We start from the raw sequence: 16735 nt of genomic DNA, 5'->3' as shown, positions 1-16735 counted from the left end.
AGTTTGATACACATTTTGGCTTTGAAACATGCAATTACACAGATCGATATTCTAACGTATGGCTTAAAGCGACGCACCAATTCATATCTAAATCATGATGGAATTGATTTTTTTTTAATGCGGTCTGTCTCCGGTGTGGTGGTAAATGTGATACACTAAGCCTGCCTACAGTGAACACAGCACACAAGAGCACAAGAACATACAGATCATTGAGGGTTTTAATAATCATCAACACATTTATGTACAAAGCAGGCAATGTCATATTCAAATGAGCCCAAAAAAGAAAAGAAAAAAAGAATCCTAAAATGCATTTTCTTCTTTTTTCTGTCATTAAAATAGCTAAAGATTACCTCAGGGAATCAATTCCACAGTTCAACTACGCTTTTGGTACAGTCAGTATAGGTACAGTTTGACAAACCCTTAACAGATCACCTTCTACAGCTGAACAGCCCCGGGTGTGGGATGTCGACAAAGAAGGATGGATCCAGAGTTATTCCTCTCTCCAATGAAAATAAATGAGTTATGAGTGCAAGACTCCTTAAAAACCTCACCCCTGTGAGTTTTCCCCAAAAGCACCAAGTACATTTTTGTTCTTCACTTATCCAAAGGGATTCAGCATTCAATGAAACATGGACCCCGTTTACCCACATGCAGCTCACACAGAACACCTACTAGGGGCCAGAGAAACACTTACAGGGGAAGCAGATATTAAATGCATCAATGGAATAAATGAAAAGGGCTTGTTGGGTTTTTCATGTTTGCAGTTATCTTAACAATTCTCCTATTTGCCACCTGAATACAACGCTGCAAGATGTGTGAATGTAACGTGGTTATAGTTTCTTTAAGGAAAGCATCTTGAGACCAAGAAACTGATTGTCTAATACACAAAACCTACATGCTCAACTTTGTTCATTCAACTCTACCACTAGAAGTCATTTATCACACCGAGCACAACAACATGAGCGATGTTCTCTAGAAAAGTCAACGATATAAATTGTGTTTTAATAATGTAAAACGGCAACAAAAAGGCAAAAGCATATCTAAAGCGTATTTTTTTTTTTTATGCATGTATCATGTCACAATGAATTAGAAATGAATAGTAATTACCATTTACAGCGTAAGAAATAGTTAAACTGATTCAGCTAAAGCTTGGTGGCTGAAGGTCCAATCAAATCTTAGTTCCGAATCTGGTATTATGGAAGGTTCTGTTGGCCAGGTCATTACAGTGTTCTGCAAAACATACAACACCGCATGTTAGGATGTTGGTGTTAAAAGATGAAATCTACAGCAAACATGTTTCCAAGTTGGTAAAAAAGCCCAACAAAGCCCAAATGAAAGACCAGGATAGTCGAGATTAAGTTGGCGTCATTTAAAATAGAGGGAACGAAAATCACACCCAGGGCGGTGCCAACTGAATTAGTTACGCTTTGTTTTGTCACAGCCAACTTCTTTTTGCTGCCAATACACCATTCCTTCAAAGTAATCAGATCTGGTACCCTGTTCCAGGATTCACATGTGGCCACTCTCCTGCTCTGGACACCCAGGCTTTTGGGAACAAATCCCATGAGAGTGTCTACCAAAACGTTGTCTGCGTTATTCGTTTATAAAACCGGGGACTAGAGAGAACCAAGGGGAACACAGAAGAACAAGGAAGAAGTCGCCACTTAACACAATTCTTTTAGAAAGCACAAAAGTAAAACAAATTTAGAGAAACTAATCTTTTACAAAAACACTTGCGCCACTAGTTAGTTTGGTTCGTTTCCTCTTTAGTCAGTGACCGCTTAAATGAGCAGCAACATTGAGGTGGTGAAAGTCACTATATATATATACACACACACACACACAGACACACACACACACAGACTCACACTCACTATTCAGTCATTCAACTGTGCACACATGTTAGTGTGTCCAGTTTACTCAGTGGTATCACAGTTGACAGTCTGCCAGTCTGTCTCAATCGCTCTCTCACACAGACGGACAGAAACAAACTGGGGAGCTGGGTGGGGCAGTGGCTGATGCCCGTATGTCTGATTGTGACAACTTGGATGCTCTTCTTCTTCTTCTTGGTGGCGGTGGTTTATGAGGCTCAGTCGGGTCATCTGGCTGCCGAAGGGAACTGTGGGAAGGTAGGTCCTCCTGTAAAGCGTTGGTTATGTTTTCCTTTAGTCCTTTGAGGGGATTGGCTGTGTACAGACAAAGAGAGAGAAAAGGTCAGTTTGTTCACCATTTAACATCTACAGAAACATTAGGTTTCATTTAATATAAAGAGGAACATCACAGTGAGGAAAAGGCTGAAGACATTTCCCTTGTTCGCACATGCTAGGGAAACTCAACTGGATAGTAAAGAAACCTGCGGTTTTAGAGTTTGGCTCATTTTGTAATAGGTATCTTGGCCAGAACAGGCTTACAAAGCATCTGTGCAGTAGACATAACTTTAAATAAACAGAAATATAAACAATGAAGGATGGACAACCAAATAAATAGAGGCACAATGGTAGTGCTTAGCCAAATGGAAAAGCTTTGAAGGAAAAGGAAAGAGCAATGACGAGCAAGATGTGTTTTTCCAATTTGTCAAATGGGGACTAAAAGACGAAAGTGGTAGGATAAGTCATCAACTGGACACATTTGTATTGTAAAGACAAATGTGTAATTTAGTTGCTGAAAAATATTGCACTCAAATATGTATTTATTATGTTTGTAAACGAGAGTCATAGTGTGCGATATTTAATTTCAGTAATTAAAGAAACTAACATCTACAACAGAAAAATGTAAACACGAACGTAAAGACAACGACACAGACTGACGAATAAAGATCGGAAATCTTACCGTGACGGTTTTAGCTTTCATCATCTGAGACGTGGGGTTTAGCGATGGCCATCTCCTCCTTGCTGTTTGCAATCATCTTACACTTCTACAAAAAAAACAAATCAGTTACTTTGCGTTGGTACAGTCTTGCACAGAACATTGTTATCATTACAGTATAATCTCTCTCAAACAAAAATACACATGAACGCAGTTCCCCGTTTACCTCAGTGAGCTCCTTTATGGTGTGTATGTTAGCTTGCTGAGTGACCTTCCTCTTTGCTTCCTCGATGTGGTCCAGGTTGAGGGTTGGCGTTGGGGGAGCGAGACACGGCGGAGGCTTGTTAGTGATGGTGGGAAGCGGGGCGAGGGGAGGCATGGACGCCAGGGCACCCATGTTGGTCAAGGCAGCGGTCATAGTGGCCGCTGTCATACTTGCCATAGCAGCACTCATGGTGATGTTTGACATGCTGGGCATTCCTGGAATATTGGACATCCCCATCTGACCCATATTGGGCATGTTGGGCATACCCATCCCCATCCCCATGCCCATGCCCATGCCCATTGGGAGAGGCAACGGTAGCGGTAAGGAGAGAGGAGTAGGAGAGGGAGTGGGCAGAGGGAGCTGGAGGATGGCTTTCGGTCGAAGACTCTCCGGAATGGGCACCCCCGCCTTAGCACACATTGCAGCGGCGTTAGCTTTGGCTATCTCCAGCAACTGGTCTTTATCTGAAGAAAAGGAGGGAGGGAGGGAGGGTAATGCAACAACAGGGCATAGAGAGGGGAAAGGGGGCGAGATTAAGCATATGAGCAGTGTCAAACAAAAAGTATACACTTGGAAAAAATCTAAAAACAATTCATACAAAAGTTAAACCGTGAATGTTCATGTGTGTCCTTAGTTTGTGTTTTACCCAGTTCAGTGAGGCGTGGAGGAGTCTTGCTGGTGCTGCGTCGTGTCCGGGACCCTGAGCGGCGCTGCTTGCGGAGGATGAGAACTGGCGAGTGGCTGGGTTCTCTTTTCCACCTGTCCCGCCTATCGAACGAACGACTGCGAAACACCGGGCGCCTCCCTCGACCCCTTGACCTAGACCTGCGTCTGCGGTCAGTAGAACGGGACCTCGATCGCCTGCTTCTGTCTACCGATCGTTTTCTGCGGCCGGTGGAGCGGCTCTTGGATCGCTTGCTCCTGTCTGCGGACTTGGACCTCCTCCTCCCCCCGCGGGGATTGGGTGAGCGGGATCGCCTCTTTCGGGTTGGAGGAGAGCGGGACTTGGATCGGCGGATTCTGGTCCGGGACTTGGAGTGTGACCTCTTACGCCTTGCAGGGGAGCGTGACCTCTTCCGCCGGGCAGGACTTCGAGATTTAGACCGTCGCTTCTTCCTTTCCAGTGGAGAGACGGAATCTCTTTTCCTCACGGGAGACTTAGACCTGAGAAAGGGTGAATGATAAGACTGATGAAAAGGGGTGCAAGGGATCGTAAAAACTCAGAGCGTATTGATGATTAGGTTATAAAAGATGTAATTTTATGATGAAATAAATCTTGGAATTAGCAGTTTTACTCATAAGCTGCTTAGAGCTATTGTTAGGATGTTAAACAGGTCATCATTCTGCTGTAAAAACATCTTCCGACAACTATATGTATTCAGCTGTCTTGCAAAAAACTATATTTGACAAGAATACATTTCAACACATAACTTATAAATGTACATTCGTCCAGAGACAGAACGCATTATAAGGTCACTGAATGGAACCTACGGACATTAGCATTACTAGCTCTCCCCTTCTTTTGACTTCAATCAACACAGATACGTTGTTCATGATGTAGCATTATCAGGGATCGGCGACTAGAAAGCATTAATGTTGAACTCCTGATCGCATATTTTTGATGAATATTGGGCGTAAAACTTTATTTCACACTATGATGTTGAACTGCACAATTTATCAGCAGTTCACATGCATGCCGAACAACGAGGGGGAACGTTACATATCACAGATCAACTACGGTGAGTTACACCACTACTGATGCACAATACCGACTTCTAAATTACAAATACTAGTGCAACATGATGTTAGCATTAGGTCTGGTGTTCAGATGCCTTACAAGTTCCTGTTTCACGAGGTCTTTCATATTCATTACCTTTGAAGACCTTACAGAAACTCAACTTGAATGTCTTTTAGGACCCACAGAAACCTGATTTGTGACGTGGGATGGGTACATACACACAAACACTCTACAAACCTTGACGGCTTCCTTCGGGATGCAGACTTGGATGCTGATCGTCGTGGTGGAGAAGCTGAGCGGGACGGTTTCCTTCGATCCGTAGGCGAGCGTGACTTGGACAGCTGCTTAACTGGAGAGGTAGAATCCTCTTCTTCGTCTGATCCGTCTGAAAGATCTGACCGATCTGGGGCAGCGGCGGGCTCTCTGGAACCAGATCTGGACCTGGAAACATCTTGCTCATTGGCTGAGCCGACACACTCCTTCTGTTCCTCATCGAGGTTGGGAGAAGGCGCCTGAGGCTGGTCTGGCAACGTATCTGAGGAGCTCCCAGCTTGGGGGCTGGGGACAGCTGCTGCAGGCATTGGTTTCCAAGCACCTGCATGGTACGTTAAGACGGGTTATGTCATTTCACTGCAACAGTTACACAAATGACTGGGGATTTTAGCGCCTACTTTATGGGTTCTATACTTTTAAACTCCGTTACTACAAGTATTCAATAATAAAAATGGACTGGAGGAACAAGATAATGTTCCACCATTGTGATGGTATTGGAGGCCTGAGGGGTGGACAGTAACTTGAAACTGGGATTTGATGATGAGTAAGGTTAATATATACGAGTAGTAATATTACACTCATGTCAATGTTACTCATCAAATTGATTTTCCCTTCACAAGGCTGACACTCTTGGTAACTGGGCAGATACAAAAAGTTTAACAAAATAAATTATACGTTTTTGTAATTTACGTTTACACTTAACTATAAAAAAAAGAAATTCTGACCTGCTGGAGATGAAAATCTTCCACTTTCCACAGCCGTCTCTGCCTCAGGGGAGGACGGCTTCATCTCTTTAACAGGAGAGGACGGCTTCATCTCTTTAACAGGGGAGGAAGGCTTCATCTCTTTAACAGGGGAGGAAGGCTTAATCTCTTTAACAGGAGGGGAAGGCTTCATCTCTTTAACAGGAGAGGAAGATGTGGATCTGGCTGGGGAGGAGTTGTCCGACCGCCCATCACTCGACTCCGACCCGGATCTAGATCTGTTCACGGCCGCCGAAACGGATTTAGACTTTGACCGTCTTGCACTCCTCGGAGATTCGGACCTCTTCTTGACAGGTATCGGTGAGGGGGACTTTGACGGAAGCCTCCGAGACAACGAGCGAGATTTGGAGCGTTTGCCAGACCTCGGCGGAGAACGATTTCTCCTGCCGGGGGAACGGGAGCGCCGTCGGGAGGGAGGGGTTCTGGATTTGGTCCGTTTGCGGGGACTCCTGGATTTGGAGTGCCGGTTGCGCTTAAGGACAACAACAGAACGTGACCGAGTACGCCCTCTCTTGCGAAGTGACCGTGAGCGGGAGCGGCGGGATCTGGCCGGTGGTGACTTCCTATGCCGAGACACGGATCGACTCCTGGAGCGCCTACCTCCTGCGCGTCTTGCCGGCGACCTGGAGCGACGAACGGGACGTCTTGATCTAGAACTGGAGCGGCGCTTTCTATTGACAGAACGTGACCGTGAACGCCTGCCAACTGCACCGCTTCGCCTAGGGGAGCGGGCCCTGGAGTGCCTTCGACTTCTCCTCGGAGACCGAGACAGAGAGGGAGACCTGCGCCCGCCGCGTTTAGGGGATCTCGACAACTTTCTTTTAGGAGAGTGTGAACTTCTGCGCCGCTTCGGAGAAACGGACAATGAACTCCTCCGACGTTTAGGAGACTTTGACTTCCTCGGAGACTTTGACACCTTCTTCTTGGGGGTGAGGGAGCGAGAGGTGGACCGGGACTGACAGATATCTCTCTTGAAGGACTTTGGGGACCGGGAGACTGACTTCCTCTTAGATTTAGGGGACTGAGAGCGGGATAGATGACGACTTTTTAGAGGAGTTACAGACCGTTTTTCTTTAGAGGTTGACCTGGAATGGGTTCTTGACCGTTCTTTCGTTGCTGCTGCTGGTTGCCCAGACTGCTCCCTAGTAGGACTAGGTGTTGGTGAACGACTATGACTCGAACCAGACCTCTTCATGTCTCGGCCCCCGGAAGGGGAAGGAGACTTGCAACTGGATGAATCGCGCTCCGTCGGCTGAGCCCTCTGAACGGAATTGGACTGATCTTTCAGGCCTGTTTCCTCTCTTGGGGTAGCACCTTCCTGTTTCGGGATGATGTCAGGGAGTTCCTGGGCATGGCTGAATGTACCCTCATGACCACCCTCTGTCTTAACTGTTGCTGTCGCTGATATTTCACCCTGGCACGCAGAGGGCAATCTCATATCCTTTTCTGTTTGATTGGTGTTGCTGCCCTTCTCTCCAGATGGAGACACATCCATATCCGATATCTCCTTTTTCTTCACTCCAAGCAATTCAGACTTTTCTCCTCGTTTGCTTTTTGAAACTAGTTTGGACACCGGTTCTTGCAGGTCGGATGCTGCAGCTGGAGAGTATCTTCCATCACCAGTCATTTTCACCCCTTCACCTTCAGACTCAGAGCCTGAAGCTGAGCTGCTTTGAGAAGGAGAGCGAGATGGGGATTTCTTTTCCTGCTTTTCGTCCTTCTTCTTCTTCTTTTTCTTCTTCTTGGCAGCGTGTCTTCTGTGTTTTTTGGATTTTGCATCTTCCTCCACATCGGCTCGATCTGAGAGGAGAAGTGACGATTTAAAAAGCAACAAATAACAGGAAATAATCCATTACTTTAAAAGAAAATATGAATCATGTTTGTGTGTGAGCGTCTCCTACCTGTAATTACATCCCTTTTCCCCTCCTCCTTCAGCCCAGCTTGTTCTCCAGTTCCTGAAGCTGCTGCTAGTCTGGCACTAATAACACCAAGAAGAGGAAATAGTGTTTTTTATTTATTTCTGTGTAAAACTTAGGTTTCCAATACAAACAAAACACAATTAGGACATCTTCTCACTTTGGGTAAGGTACAAAACATCCATTTAGTGGGACTGGTGGCTTTTCTCAGACAAATCTTCCTCGATAATACAGGATATTTGGATTTCAAACCATCCGAGTCAAAATGTTGATTGGTCCCTGGTGCCTCTCACTAATACACACTTCTCATATTGTAATTAAAGTGACCAGCTTGTCTGCTGACAGTACGGAGTCTCTCCCTAGTTCAGTTCTGCTTATAACGAAGCTAACAGCTAACATTGAAGGAGGTTGCACAGACTTGCATAATGGTACGGTCAAGCTCTACTCAGTAGATTATAACGCTATCATGGTGATTTGTTATCTTGTAAAATGAAGTTAATGGCGAGTAACTTGAATAAATACAGTTGCTTGATGGAGATGTTTTCACAGACACATAAAATAGATCTTAGAGAGGTAGTTATGGCCTCTTTAACTTCTAACACTAGATCTATGCAGCTGATAAAATATAATTAAAACTTCTAATGCCAAGATCTTTTTCAATCAAAGAAAGTAATTAAATTAAATATACAATCATTTATTTCCTAATTTGTATTGTGTGTTTCTATGCAAATAACCACTATAGATGAAAACCAAGTGAAAGGGTAACATGTAGGATTTGTGACGGTTCACAATAACTTCAGGACCTTTACAATTATTTTTCGAGGAGGTTCCTAGACAATGGGGGGAAAACGTAAGTCTGGAACCTTGCTGTAAATGATCGGCAAGTCAGACTTTTGAAAAAAAATCTGAATCTGCCAAGAAAATTGCAATTGGTGCGTCTCTATCAAGAATACATTTTGTAATAATACATTACAAACTGTGGCCGCAGCGTGAATATGAAATCTAAACAGCTAAAGATATGAAATATTGACAAAAAATCTATGTGTAACACATTGAAACAAGATGCTTACTATCACATAACTTATTTTTAGAACATATTTTGATTTTACAAAATAAAATAAAAATAAAGTTGACAGTACATTTAGTTTACGTAATGTGTTTAAATGAAAATGTCTTCTGACCTGGCTCTGGTGGTCCTGACAGGATTCGGAGACAGTAGCTGATCTCCGTCCGACTCTGCACCAGATTCTGAACTGCTCTCCTTTTCCCCCTTCCTCTTCCTCTTCTTCTTTTTGCTCTTGTGTTTTCTGTGCTTCTTGTTTTTCTTGGGGGGTGGCTCAGTCCCTTCCTTCGCATTCATATCGTCTTTCTCAGGTGCCTCCTCTTCACCTGCACAGGGCAGCAAGTATTTCATATAACACAAGTATTTGGCAAATCCATGACATTTTATTTGTGCTGCACTTGAAATGAGTATGTCAATAAAATGCAGCATGCGTGTGGACTTTTATGATAGACTAACATTTAATACCTGAGATATGGGGAATGCAGCAGTAAAAGAAATCAAAATGGGTGAAGATTGAAACAACAAAAATGTATTTGTGTTTTATCCATCACTCACCCGAGGGGATGTCCACTGCACATTCCATTGTGCTGGTGCCCGATTCTGTAAAATGCTCTCTTAACGTCACAGCCGTGCTGCTCCCTCACTCAACACTGGCAAGGGAAACAAAGTTATTTTAACTTAAGCAAATAATGCAACGCCAACAAATAACAATGCCAACACAAGAGAATGCATTACATAGCCATGCTGCAGTAAAATGTAAGTAGCATCATCTTAGTTGAATATCAATAAGGTTTTTGCAGGGCCTGGATAGGTCCGCTTTGGCCACGCCGTGTCAAGTTAAAACAAAAACAGTCTCCAAAATGAATTGATACCTCTCTTAAGCGGTTTGAACGAAAAACGAAACATTATAAACTTAATGTAGGTAACATTTAGACTGCTGTTGTATATGAATCCTCTGTGACGACAATCAACAGTGTAGGAATAAAATATACCAAGAATATCTTTAGGTTCAGGATAGGAGGTGATCTGTTTCCAATTTATGCTGAAATAAATTTAAAGAAGATAGTTGCATTCTATCTCATTACATTACAGTCATTTAGCAGACGCTTTTATCCAGAGCGACTTACAATAAGTGTATTCAACATAGGTATTCAAGAGAACTACCAGTCACTAGAAGTCATAAGTGCATCTCCTTTTTTAAACAATCATCTAAGAGCATAAACCAGAGCAAATGTACAGTGCAGAAACATACGAGTACAGTAAGTCCAACAAACTAATATGAATACAATAAATGCTAAGTGCACGGCTCTCCTTCCTTAACAGGTATTGTGACGTTTGTGATATTTCATTTTTTTAAATTAAATACTTTTGTCCAGCCAAAATAACTTAACGGTTTAGCTGGCAAACTAAGACAGCTTGTTTCTGAACACACAACCCCAATGCTTAGTTAAACCCTGAGTATGTCTCGGCACAAAGAGGATGATTACCCTTTGCTTTTGGTTTTACAGTCTGTAAACACAATTTTCAGGTAGTTTCCAGTAATGTGACACGATTTAGAAAGATTCAACCAAGTTATGTGAAAAGTGCCGAATATCTGCTAACACGTCAGCTCTCCGCAGGGGAGAAATAGTCTGCAAGCAACTAAAGGCAAAATGCCTGCCCTAACATCACTGACCGAAACGTGGCCGGAGGTGTAAAAACACAATGGAGTCAATGGAATTACTATCTAGGACCAAACAACCAGACCTCCTAACCCAACAAAGGTTGCATTCCCTGCATCGACTACAGTGAGGCTGGATTGCTAACGCAAAGAAAGTAAATAGTAAATAGCTAAGCGGGTCACCAAAACCAGATTCAAAATTTAGTAAAATGTCAAAAAAGTAGAAACTTGTCCCAAGTCTGTACCTTAGCGGCATGCGTCCTGTAAACGTAACGCTTCAATAAAGCCAACCATAAACCGCGAGAAACACGGCTACGTTACCGTAACGTCTCTCATAAACATTGAAAATGAAGGCACAATCTCAGTTTAGCAACTCAAAATGGCATAAAATATGTATTTGCATAAACAAGTTACTTACACTGAACAATAATTACATCACTTATTCAGAAACAACGTAACAACTGTAAGACAACATGTGAGGTTAGGTAGCCAAAACGTTTAGCTAGTTAACGTTGCCGCTTTAGTTGCCGCTAAAGCTAACGTTAGCCGACAAAGATGCGGTTGCCGACACGTTACTTAAGATTTCAAGTAGCGTTAGCACGTTAAGTTAGCCCCACAAATTATGGCGTTGAGTTACACAGAAAACTAATGCGTGTTGTTGGATCACAACTGCACGGGCAATATATACGAAAAGAGGAACAAAAGTTTCAGCAGCACACATTCAAATGTTAGATAATAGTCAGGCCTGTCCTGCTCGTAACCAGCGTTAACATTCTTTCGCAGATCTCTGCAGCTAGCTTTCAATCACTTAGGTTAATATATCAATGACTTTGTACTATAAACGGTTCTTCCCCGAAACGTAGATTATTTAACACGTTTACCAGTCGGACAACGTACAAGCCAAACATGCTGCCTGCACGCCGCGGCCTAAGCGGCAAGCCACCGTAGCTAGCTCCGTAGCATGCGGCTATCAATTCAACGAGCTAGCTAGCTAGCACAGTTAGCTGCTACTTGTTTCAACAAAGCAAGCTCGTTCGCTCATCACATCTCTCGATTCTGTTGCATATAATTACCTAGTGTATGTCCCGTGGATGCGGTCCGTGTGTAAAAAATGCAAGATAGCTACAGTCATTCAATATGTGACCACCAAATAACCGTTGAATATGCTAACTCGTTCACGTTAGCCAACTACCTGATCCGCCATGATGGGGAGAAAAGTATCCCAACATGCCATGCTGCGCGGTTTCAATGGCGGCGTTACCGTCTCCTAGGCAACTACATGCTCCATGGTAACAAACCTATATTTTACGTCTTTGTGGCAAACTAGCAAAATGTCCTGATGTGTATTATATATTTATTATTTAATGTAGTGCACGATGTAAAATAAAAATAACCTCTTGTATACATGGGTATATATCTATATCAGATTGTAATGTCATAAACTATTGATATATTTTATGTTTTGTTAGTAATCTGGTCATTTTGTCTCATTCATTCTGAACCTGATGATATACTTTATTGGCTTTTGCCATTAGTGATCAGACTTAAAAATGATGTGAAACTCACACATTCTAATAAAGATCGCCGTAGGAATGGTACAGACATTGACATGTTAACATTATATTCTTTGGCCTAAATGGCTTCAACGTCTGTATTAAGCATAATTGTGTGCAACACTTAATTAGATTATTTTATAGAAAATCGACCCTGTATTTTGGAGGGGTGTGGATTATAAAACTCATTTTCTCAGGCATGTACAACTTCTTTGACATAAAGTCAGGGCTTAACCACAGTTAACTTGCAAACCTTTTTAAATTAAGCGTTTATTATTGAGTTGTGTCTCTGTTTGAAAAATGAAGTGTGCCCACAGTCACAGTATTTAGGGCTTTTATTGGAAAACATCAGGACAGCATGTGTTATTCTTGTTTTAGCTTGAAAAAATGTGTTAGGCAGAAACTGTAAGTACAGTCATTTTGGTACTCAATTAACATGCCTAGATACCGTGAACACTTAAATATTCCTTCCAGACATGTCTGGAAACATGTGAATAATAAGTACTGTGTCTATTATCGTTTTTGGAGACGGTGCTTTTATTCTGAAGGAATCGGGCCGGAACTCGTAAAGTGTTGTTGCTGTAGCTCTTTAGATGGTAGCTCTGTTAGTGCTCAAGTCAAGAGGATAGTGGTTATGTTTACTTGGAGAGTCATCCTCAGCTAAAAGACATGAAGAAGAGGTTCAACATTAACCTGGACGACACTGCTTTCGTTAAAGAAAGAACACCGGTCGGTATTATGTTTGAATTAACTGTTTACGTGGGCTAGCTAGCTTTCCAGCTGGCAACTATAAATTCATAATTGTAAATGGCTCAACGTTACCAACTTTGCAACACAAGGGTTTGGTCTGTATATGCTTGTAAAAAACGCCAGTGTTTGTTTTACATTTCATAAATATCGACTCTCAACAGCCAAAGCCGCAGTTTCAGCCTTCATCCAAAGGAGGACAAAACACCTCAGGCTCTCCTTCATCTTCAGCGAAGCCTGTTTCTGAGCCCGTGGAGCAGACCTTTTCCTATGCAGAATACATCGTCCAGAGTAAAAGCAATGTGGCTGCTCCTCGTCCTCCTCAGAGAGAGGGCTCCTCGTCCAAACCGCTCAAGACCGACCAGAAGCCAAGTGAGTCAGACTCAGTGTCCTGTGAAACACTTGAGGACCGTGCTGAAGAGGGTGAAGGTGGATCTGAAGGGGCTAAGGAGAGCGAGGACCCACAGGAGGCTGGCACACACCAGAAAGAGGGGAGCTGTCAAAGGTCTGATCCGAGCCCAAGCCTGGGCCCAAAACCAGTGGGGTCTGGGAGCAGCATTATTGTCAGTCCTCGACAGGTAAGCATCCACATGTTTGTCCCTCTTCACTTGGGCAACACCAGGTATGAGATTTTGGGCAGAAAATCACCAACTCTCTCATGCATAATCGTATTCTCATTTATTGATACTACTACCCGTGTTTCTTTATCAGCTTGGAATAGTTTGACTCTTTTCAGGCGTGTTAGCTGGCCTGATCAAAAGTAGGTACCTGTATCTAGTTGCATGTTTATTTTCATCATTATTTTCTCATTCAGAGGGGAAATCCCATCCTGAAGTTTGTGAGGAGTGTCCCGTGGGAGTTTGGAGATGTTGTACCTGATTATGTCGTGGGTCAGACAACTTGTGCTCTCTTCCTCAGGTGGGTTTTTATGCCTCAAGTATAGTTTTTGTATCGGAGAGGAAAATGATGTGTTTGCATGTGTACGTAGATGAACAGACATTTTTTAATTAATATTTGATGTGCAACATGTTCTTTTTCATGTGTTTTATTTTGTCTTCTGTATTATTTTTGCTGCATTTTTTTTTTTTAATTTTTGGGCCTGGTTCAAAGTCTGCGGTATCACAATCTCAATCCAAACTACATCCACGACCGCCTGAAGCTGCTTGGACAGACTTTTACCCTGCGAGTGTTACTGGTACAAGTTGACGTGGTAAGTGAGGTTATATTAATTCAGTAAACATTCACATAGTCACACAGCTAAAGGAGCTTCATTGTTTTAAGGCATAATTATGCAGAGAGGGGCTGTCAAAGATTAGTTCAAAGCTTCCTGCTACAACGGTTCACGACTGATGCTCCTTTTCTTGATGTTACATTCTTATAGGCTAGCTATTTAACTATAACAGCTCTCGGGGAGGCAATGACATTTTCTATTAAAAAGAGCTGACAAGGATTAGAACGCAACGTTTCAGTTTGTATCAATATCATTCTATGTTCTATTTAACAAAATGGAACAACCTGTACGGAGAGCTGTAATGTAAATGATCCATGCTGAACTATTCATTTGTCACGTATATCTTCCCTCAGTGGAATTTGTTTTGCTAACAGTAGTGTAGTTGAAGTCTGAAGTGTGCAGCTGGAAGCATTTTCAGTACTGTATGACGGAAAATGTAAATACCAGAGTAGAGAAATACTACATACTATTTGAAAAACATTCAGATCTGGTTCAAAACACTGAACATCTCCATAGAGATGAATATACCACCCCGAACCTCCATTTATAAAGCTTTAAGATATTTTCTCTCTGATATTGTTCTTTCATCACAGAAAGATCCTCATCATACGTTGAAGGAGCTGGCTCGCATCTGCATCATGGCTGACTGCACTCTCATCTTGGCTTGGAGGTAAGACCTGCAACAGACTGCCAAGTGGACTGAACAGTCACTGACAGGACGCAGACAGAGAGGAGAGTGTGCTTGGAAACTCTTTTTCAATGTTTTTTTTCTCAATGATCCCACCTTAAAAAGTGTGTAATCAAAAGATGAATGTGTCATGTAATGCCTCTTTGGGGTTGTAATGGGTATTTAATGTCTTTCCATACTTCAACCACTCAATTGTAACATTCAAGATATGTTTTATTATGTTGTTTTATTCTGGCCAGGATCAACAGATTGAGTTCTAGCCAGACTCCAGTTTGTTTATTTTTCTGTTGATTATGGAACATTGTGCTTTATGACAAACAAAAATGAATAAATAATCACAACTAATATTTTCTTCATGTTGCTTTGGCAGTCCAGAGGAGGCAGGGCGGTACCTGGAAACGTACAAGTCATACGAAAAGAAACCCGCAGACTTACTGAAGGAGCAAGTTGAGAAAAACTACCTGTCAAAAGTGTGTGGATTTCTATTGTAATAACTGTGAGGTTATTGCTATTCTTAATGTGATCATTTTGACAATTTGAAAAATATGGAAGACATTTTAACGTGATGGAGTGAATATGATGCAGTCCCGTAGAATATCAAGGAAAATTCAATGTAGTTAGAGTATTTGCCAAAGTTGTGCAGTGTGCTTTTAGTCTTTGGACAATGCAATCATGATTGGATTGGTTTGTTTTTAGGTTACTGATTGCCTGACCACTGTGAAGTCTGTGAACAAGACCGACGCCATTACCTTGCTGTCCACTTTCTCAGTGAGTACCACTACAGCGAAGATTATTCCTCAGATCGCTGCTATACTGCAATCAGTAACTGATTTTATGGTGTACTCTGAATCAATCTTTTCATAATGAGATGATGAATTGTGCGGGGTTTATTTTCCAGTCGGTAGAAGGAATCATCAGTGCCTCTAAGGAAGACTTGGTCCTCTGTCCAGGCCTCGGACCACAAAAGGTGAGTTCAAAACACAAGTGCCCCATATGAATATACAGAAAGTAGCTGGGACATTTCTTAAATGACCATGTTGACATTTTGTGCTTGCAGGCACGGCGACTCTACGATGTGCTCCATAAGCCCTTCCTCAAGTCGAAGACAAAAGACAGCTGAAACTTCTTACCAAGGATGTGTGACAGGCTCCTGAAAAGAACAATAGATTTGAACAGCATGCGAAGACACAGCACAAACACTCTTCAGAGGGCTGAATTAAATACTATAAAGACTCTTGATTTACTACGGTGATGAAAGAAATGTGACTTCTCTGAGACTGAGAATTTTAAGACGTGAACTCTTTCGCCGTTAGAGTTGTACGCCAATTTTGTGTAATTTGTTCATTGCTTAATTATTTTTTTTATGAAAATAAATATTTTGTAATATTTGTCATTTGTTTACTGTACAGTGTACCTTAATCTTGTATTACTTTGCTCCCAACAAGGAACTACCAGGGAGTGCTTAAATGTAATTTATCATATATATATATATATATATATATATATATATATATATATACACACACACACTCACACTAAACTGCTTTCACAGATTTGGAAGAAGAGCAGTAAGGATACTGAAATAAATAAACTAAGATCGGTACTTTGAAGATAATACTAGCATAATATTAAAATGAAGCGGTGCTGCCTTTAGGTGCTCCTCCGGGATTCCCCAAACCATATCCGGTCGTTTTACTTTTGAGTGGTTTGATATATACTATATGTGTAGATTAGGCTGTAGCAACAGACAGGACACCTTGGAAATAAAACGAAACAAATATAAAGTCGAACTAAAAATAAGGAGGACTCAAACGCTATATTTCCGATATTTCCGACAGCCCATGAAGTATATCTTTTTTTTTGTTTTGATTTTACAACAGCACTTTCCACTTTTCATCACACAGTCTGTCAATAACACTTGGGGTCTCATCATGCAAAACTGTCAATATCGTCTTTATAAACAACATGTGTTACTTTTCTTTCGTCACACACAGCTTCACTTGGAGATGTTGTCCCTCCCGGTCACAACCTG

At 42.1% G+C, this 16735-nt stretch overlaps 2 protein-coding genes across 2 annotated transcripts; one reads left to right on the top strand and one right to left on the bottom strand.

The window, feature by feature from the left end:
- Positions 1–200: 200 nt before the first annotated feature.
- Positions 201–11688, bottom strand: sona (SON DNA and RNA binding protein a). Its single transcript, XM_079169752.1, has 10 exons — positions 11558–11688; positions 9380–9474; positions 8943–9150; positions 7747–7823; positions 5807–7645; positions 5046–5403; positions 3717–4234; positions 3032–3534; positions 2830–2914; positions 201–2186 (listed from the first exon to the last, which is right to left on the bottom strand). Exons 2-9 carry the CDS (start codon positions 9405–9407, stop codon positions 2840–2842), a joined length of 3606 nt encoding a protein of 1201 aa, XP_079025878.1. The 5' UTR covers positions 9408–9474; positions 11558–11688; the 3' UTR covers positions 201–2186; positions 2830–2839.
- Positions 11689–12632: 944 nt separating this feature from the next.
- Positions 12633–16037, top strand: ercc1 (excision repair cross-complementation group 1). The gene is made up of 9 exons (XM_079169755.1): positions 12633–12766; positions 12949–13362; positions 13599–13702; positions 13895–13994; positions 14609–14685; positions 15074–15173; positions 15400–15471; positions 15602–15670; positions 15761–16037. Exons 1-9 carry the CDS (start codon positions 12707–12709, stop codon positions 15821–15823), a joined length of 1059 nt encoding a protein of 352 aa, XP_079025881.1. The 5' UTR covers positions 12633–12706; the 3' UTR covers positions 15824–16037.
- Positions 16038–16735: the final 698 nt, after the last annotated feature.

This window comes from Pholis gunnellus (assembly GCF_910591455.1).
Source record: "Pholis gunnellus genome assembly, chromosome: 12".
In the NCBI taxonomy this organism is placed as follows: domain Eukaryota; kingdom Metazoa; phylum Chordata; class Actinopteri; order Perciformes; family Pholidae; genus Pholis; species Pholis gunnellus.
This window is presented reverse-complemented; position numbering and strand designations above follow the sequence as displayed.